The sequence below is a fragment of the Trachurus trachurus genome, assembly GCF_905171665.1.
Source record: "Trachurus trachurus genome assembly, chromosome: 8".
Taxonomy (NCBI): domain Eukaryota; kingdom Metazoa; phylum Chordata; class Actinopteri; order Carangiformes; family Carangidae; genus Trachurus; species Trachurus trachurus.
In genome coordinates, this window is record NC_139905.1 from 14,225,146 (window position 1) to 14,231,417 (window position 6,272).

Below are 6,272 nucleotides of genomic sequence, written 5' to 3' on the forward strand. Positions count from 1 at the left end.
AGAGTGTGTGCTGCTTTGGCTGGTTCTTAGTTGCAATAGGAGGTGTTTACACCAGCAGGAGGAGCTCTGTGTCTAATGTAGTCTCGTCCTCTGCAGACCTGCATCAAAGTTAAAAAACATTTCTGCTCAAGGCCTGACTTTCGCTGACTTCTGAAAGTCACAGACCAGGCCGTGTGTCTTATCTCCACCCTGTCTCAACTTGCAACTCTGCTGCAGCCACCTGGTTTTCCAAGCATTGATGCAGACTTATGCAGAACAAATTAATCAGACGGGGCCCTCGTGGTACTGGCGAGCGAGATTTTCCCATCAGTTGAATATTTGCATCGCAGTGCTAAATAACAACGTTAAAGCGTGTCTACTACTTTTCCTCTCCTGACCTTTTGATCACCATGACTCGAGAGGCTCAGCCTGGGGCCCCGAACTGGGGTCGATCAAGTTCTTCCCCCACCTCCTCCTCTGCCTCTTGTATGACCTAACCTGTTAAAACCAATCATTCCTGCCTGTAAAGATGTGTAGGTCCTGGCTGTAAAGATTGGTGATGCTTGGGTTATTTTTAACTTCTACTGTTTGTTGATATAATAAAGAATAATAAGTTTAAAGCCTGTAATAGCAGCAGTGAGGCCGCTAAAGTTGAACTCATCTGCCAGTGGAGGCCGTAAACATATTCCCTCTGAGACGATCTGGCTCTCGTCTTGCCTTTTACCTCCTGCTCTCCCAGCCTTTCTTTGCCACAGATACATCCTCAGAGACGGGAAGGACTGATATGTTTGCACAGGGTTGCATGCAGGAAACTGAGCCAAGACTGCATCGATACGTGGGCCAAGATTACCATTCTCACACCACAGGCGCATACTCACACTGGCCAGAAAGAGACGGAGCATCCACCGACTTTCCAGGAACTGCCCTGAAGGCCAGCCTTAACGCAGAGAGCATTCAGTACAGACCTGCTTTGGCCAAACGGCAGAAACCGTCCCAAGTTACAGATAGAGAGAAAAAAAAATCTTATCCAACGAGTATTTATAGCACTCAGGTGTTTCACAGTATTTACGGGTATCGTTTTTGGCTGGCTAGTTCTTCTAATAACCTTTAATCTCTGAAACACAAATAGAAAACAGATTATTTTCTGCTGAACCGTTGGTAAGGAAATCACATGCAATGTCTCTATGTGATGTTGTTTATCTGCAGCACATCGTGTTGCTACAGTATGTCAAGGTTTGACACTTTCTTTCCAGCAGTCCGATGATATCATCTGTTGTTTATCTTTCCGAGGCCCCCTCAGGTTTGTGAGAACACCGTCAATTTTGAGAGCGTGAAATGTTACAACATGGCAGTGATAGTACACAGGAAATAGCAAAATGTAAAAGCAGATCTCCTTCCTTGCAGACAGCGACGGTGTCAGATAAAAAGTCGCTTTCGCACCCATGTCACCGCCATGAGTAACCACCACTCTCTGCTGTCTCTGTTCAGGCACATTTTTCTTCCCAGTCGTTGTTTGACTACCTGAGAGGGATCCAGGAAGATGATGCCACCCTGACACAGTTTGGAAATACTTTGCTGAGCATCTTCAGAGACAACCTCCGTAATGACAGGTACACACAATGTAACACACTTACATCTTTTTAAAACCCTACTTCGTAAATGGATAGATGTCAGTTATTTACCTCCAGGGCTATAGTTTGACAGGACATATGAATGTGTTAGCCAGTGGAGCTAGCTAACAGTAGCTTACCGGTCCCTGGTTAACAGAACATCCAAGCAATGTCTCCTTAATATCATAATAATAATAAAAATAATAATCTTTGTTTATAGAGCACTTATCAAACAAGAGTACAAAGTGTTTATCAGAGAAAATTAGGATAACAGTTAAAACAAGAAACAAAGATCATGGGATGAAATTAGACATTAAAATGACAATAAAACAGGCAGGGCTGTACTGTATAGAAACAAACCGGTAAATAACAGTGGGAAACAGAAAAAAAAACAGCAGCTCAGGTAAAACCAGGAAATTCTAAACGAAAGAAATGTTTATTAAGTAGTGATTTAAAAGAAGACACTGACTCCAACCACCCTATTTCCTCGGGCAGGTCATCCCAGAGCCTTGGGGCTCTCACAGCAAAAGCTTTGTCCCCTTTAGTTTTTAACCTGGTCTCTGGAGTAGACAGAAGACCACTGCCCGAGGATCTTAAGATTAATGTCCCCTGGTTTCACAGTGAAGCTCATGGGATGTAGAAGAGCTTCTGTGGGAAACTTATAGTAACTTATGTAGCATCAAGCATCTCTGTTTACATCCCCATGCTTCTGTGCAGTGATCAACAGGCTATGAAGAAATAAAAAAAGAACAATCATGTCAGTAAACCCCTTTCCTTTGTTCTTCTTCTTTCTTTTAGGGTGACTATTGCTCTTCTCAAGATGCTGAGTCCGATGCTCGCTAACGGCTGCTTCGAAATCTTCGCCACACAAGAGAAGTAAGTGCTTTGTTTTAAAAATAAAATGTGGATGACATCTATGAGGAACTATGAGTCTTACTGTGTCTCTGTTTTCCAAGTCATCAGTTCTGTGTGGATCTTTTGGCTCTTTGCAAAGAGTTCAGGAAGTCCAAAGTTATTCCCAAGCTGCGCGCCTGTATAGCTGTGTAAGTCTCCCATCTCGTTGACTATCGTGTAAACATTAAGTACACCACTGAGGCAAAATGAAGCATTCATGATGGACTGTGCTGACTGGTGTTTCCCAGCTTCTGTGGGCTGATCCAGTTCCAGGGAGAAGTGAGAAAGAAAGTTTTGACCCAGTTGCTGATGATGCTCTGCCATTCCTTCCCCGTGGTGAGTTCACAAGACAAAGTCAATATATTTTGATGTATAAGATGTATGAGAACTGTTACGGAATTTAAAAAAGAAAATGCAGTAATCGGGTTCATGTTACAAAAGTCACACTCTTAAAATGTCAGTGATGTATGTCTTTGATTGTTGGTCCATCACTGTGGTCCAGACTTAAATATCACAACAAGTATTTGATGGATTTCCTTGAAATTTAGTACAAAGTTGGTCTTAATGATTTATTACCAAATGGCTGCTAAACAAAAGATGTGCCTGTTGGTTTCACCTGCACTTTGTTTAGTGCTAATAGCAAATGTTTTATGCCTCATGTGAGCTGTTATGTCTTGAATTTATTCCTCAGTACAGCACAGTGCTAAACAAACTGAATTATGGGCCGTTACTGTACTGTATACTGTAGCTCAGGCGCCCCATAATTGCCCCTTTGCTGCGTGTCATTCCCCCTTACTGTGTTCCCATTTCCTGTCTCTCTCTGACTGTATTATCAATTAAAGGCAAAAAGCTCCAGAAAATACTTTAAAAAAACAACAAAAAAAAAAAATTGGTTAGATTGGATTGGATCGTAAATGTTGCTGCAAATCATTAACATGTTTGCATTGTCATCGCGAGCACGTTAAGCTGTCATTAGCATTTTTTCTTACATCACTGTGTCAGTGTTCAGCCTCACACCTCCAGCTGCTGTGGTGTCATTGTATTTTTACATTTCTTTGTCACAACAGCAAAGACACAAACAAATGAACTTGTTTTTCCTTTTGCCTGTAGATAAGAAAAACCACAGCGAGTCACATGTACGAGATGGTGCTGACCTACGACGATGTCATCGACGCAGAGGTGCTGGATGATGTCATGACCCTGCTCAGTGATACTAACTGGTGAGTAATCACAGCGGATGTGATGTTGTTGAATATTCCTCATCAGGTAATTCATTCAGGATGTGTGATACATTATTGTGTCTTTTTCCAGGGAGAGCGATCTTGCTACAGTTCGGTCTCACAGGAATCAGCTTTGTGACTGGTTGGGAGTCCCCAGGCCTCAGGCGGTTGCCAAGGTAAGTGACGTCTGTTAGAGCTCGAGCGCTTGATGCCGGAAATTCTTCGCGTGTCACCACCGTCTTCCAGTTAACCTTATCCACTCTGTTTCATCAGCAGAGCCCTGTCGAGGTGTCCTGAGCATCTGTGGCCGTGAAAACCAGCAGGAAATCGTGTAGGTGGACAAAATCCCAGCAAAAATAAATAATAATAGACTGTGAATGCTGCTCTCAAGAAGACGGTCTACTCATCTCCAAACAACAGTTTTACATGACAATAAATGGACGAAAATGTCAGCGATTTCCTTCTCTTATCATTGTTGTCATTACACCAAAGTTTTGACAGGTACTACCACATCAAAAGCTCTCACTGCGATAAATTAAAAATTCAGCACCCTGTCAATCAGTTAATCCTAGCCTGCATGCATGCAGAAGTAAACAATAAGTTCCTCATACCTTAAATTTTTTTCCTTTGTTTTGCAACCTCCAGAGAACTCTTAATATATGTTATTATTATCATATTAGAGATAGTTTCTTTTCTTCAGGTGACACTAAAGAGACACCTTGGAGCCGGTTTTACTAGAGCTTTACTTACAGTATAACATGTACCTGGAACAATAAACACACTGAAACTGAAACTCTCCTATGTGTTCACTCTAAGGAAATGGGCGCATGTAGCTGTGTTTGGCCCAGACCCATAGAATGTCTCTGGGGTCCTGCTTTCCCATGGTTCCCATACAGACCTACTTTTTCTGCATCAGTGGAGGTGCAGGGGGACCAGAGGAGACCCTGGACTGATAGCGGAGCCTCCCTGGTCCAGGCTCTCTCATTAGGATCCGACAGTGACCACATTGTTTCAGCCAGATTCCCTGTCTCACTCTGACAAAGATACAACTGTTACATTTTTTTTTTTTTTTTTTTTTCAATAAATGGTTTCAGATCGTTTATCATACATTGCAGAAACTCCCCCAGCCCTGTAATCAGTATATATTGCATTACATTTTTTATTTCTAATCAGATTAATTTAACTAGGTTTAACCTGGAAGCTGAAGTGTATTTCAACCCTCATGAAACTGATTAGAAAAAATATCTGTCATTTTTCTCAATTTTTGTTTTTTTATAACTTTTTGCATTTGAGCAGCTCTTTTAACTGCACGCAGCCACATCATTTTAAACATCTGGCTGTTTGTTTTTAACAGCTGTTAAACATCAAGCTTTCAACTTTTATTCTGAGAGTTTGAACTGGGGCTCCACTGACTTGTCGTTTTAAAATATAAGTTGTTATTGTTGTTTTCAGAATTGATCATTTTGATTAGAAATTTCAGTTTTTTTCTGTGATGATCAATGACACTGAGGGGAAAAGAATAGGAAATAGGAAATTATGCTTACTTTGAGCTCATGTGATATGAAATCCACACTATACGCCTTGATGTGTCACTCTCACTTGCCTCATTCTGGAAAACTTTGGTTCAAGGATGACTCATGCAGTTGTTACACAACAACATCACCTAGTACATGGAAAAATGTTGCTCGAGAAAACAATGTGGACGGATCATATTATGAATCGTCTTCTTATCTCTATCCTGCTGCTAACTGCTGAGATGATGTCTCCAACAAGTGTCTTCACCGGGTCTCTTGCTATAGTCTCACTAACAAGAACACATTCACTCGTATACCCTCGGTGGGTGTTGTTGAATTTGTCTGGGGTAGCCCAATATTGCCGCAGTCTCATAATTCGACTTTAATTAATTCCCAGCCAGATGGAAATTCCTGTAGTTGCTAATGAAAGAAATGGTGTGTTTCTCTCAAGGCGGATTGATGGTAAAGCGAGCAGCTTTGCTACAGTGCTCAGGGTAGAGAGGAATGCTAATAATTCTAAAAGGCTTACAGTTCGCCGGCAGTAGCCATGGCAATACTTCACATACAATGGTGTCCTTTTAGAGGAGTGAAGCAGGGAGGGAGGGAGGAGGAGGGGAGGGGGGGTCTCCTCCCTCGTTGACTCAGTTTGGTGTGATATTAGGAAAGACCTCCTTGCACTCTCCACTGTTCTGGTTATTAGAAGATTAAGTGGTGCCCATAGCAGCTATAGGAGGGGAGGGGGTAATAATGTTGTTTAGACATGTAGATTTCTACAGCAGTGGCTGATTTAATATTGTTTAATGGCTCAACCCTCAACTCAAAAACACCTAATGCTCATATTGACTGAGCTGTTATTGCGGCTGGTTATGTCAGATCATTACAGCGCTTCCGTATCATATGAACGTTGAGAGCTCATGATTTTGTTCATGGTCCATCCTTCGTATTGTGCTCCATATCCCTGGGCCTGTGGGAGGACAATGTGTGTGCTTGTGCAGTGTTTTTGCCATGAATCAAGCCAGGCTCTGTTTGAACGCTCGTCGCTGTTATTGCTTAGA

The 6,272-nt window shown here is 42.0% G+C and overlaps 1 protein-coding gene across 2 annotated transcripts in view; it reads left to right on the forward strand.

Annotated features, from left to right (window-relative positions):
* Positions 1 to 4,426, forward strand: part of tbcd (tubulin folding cofactor D) — a 26,714-nt gene extending 22,288 nt beyond the window's left edge. Inside the window, exons 34-40 of one of the 2 annotated variants that reach the window (XM_083977515.1) lie at positions 1,468 to 1,589; positions 2,388 to 2,465; positions 2,546 to 2,632; positions 2,732 to 2,819; positions 3,594 to 3,703; positions 3,795 to 3,879; positions 3,977 to 4,426. In XM_083977515.1, the coding sequence (XP_083833641.1) occupies positions 1,468 to 1,589; positions 2,388 to 2,465; positions 2,546 to 2,632; positions 2,732 to 2,819; positions 3,594 to 3,703; positions 3,795 to 3,879; positions 3,977 to 4,000 (594 nt within the window). In that variant the 3' untranslated portion in view covers positions 4,001 to 4,426. The remainder of the gene's footprint in view (positions 1 to 1,467; positions 1,590 to 2,387; positions 2,466 to 2,545; positions 2,633 to 2,731; positions 2,820 to 3,593; positions 3,704 to 3,794; positions 3,880 to 3,976) is intronic. The other variant, XM_083977516.1, reaches the window with a different exon arrangement.
* The last annotated feature ends 1,846 nt before the right edge of the window (positions 4,427 to 6,272 follow it).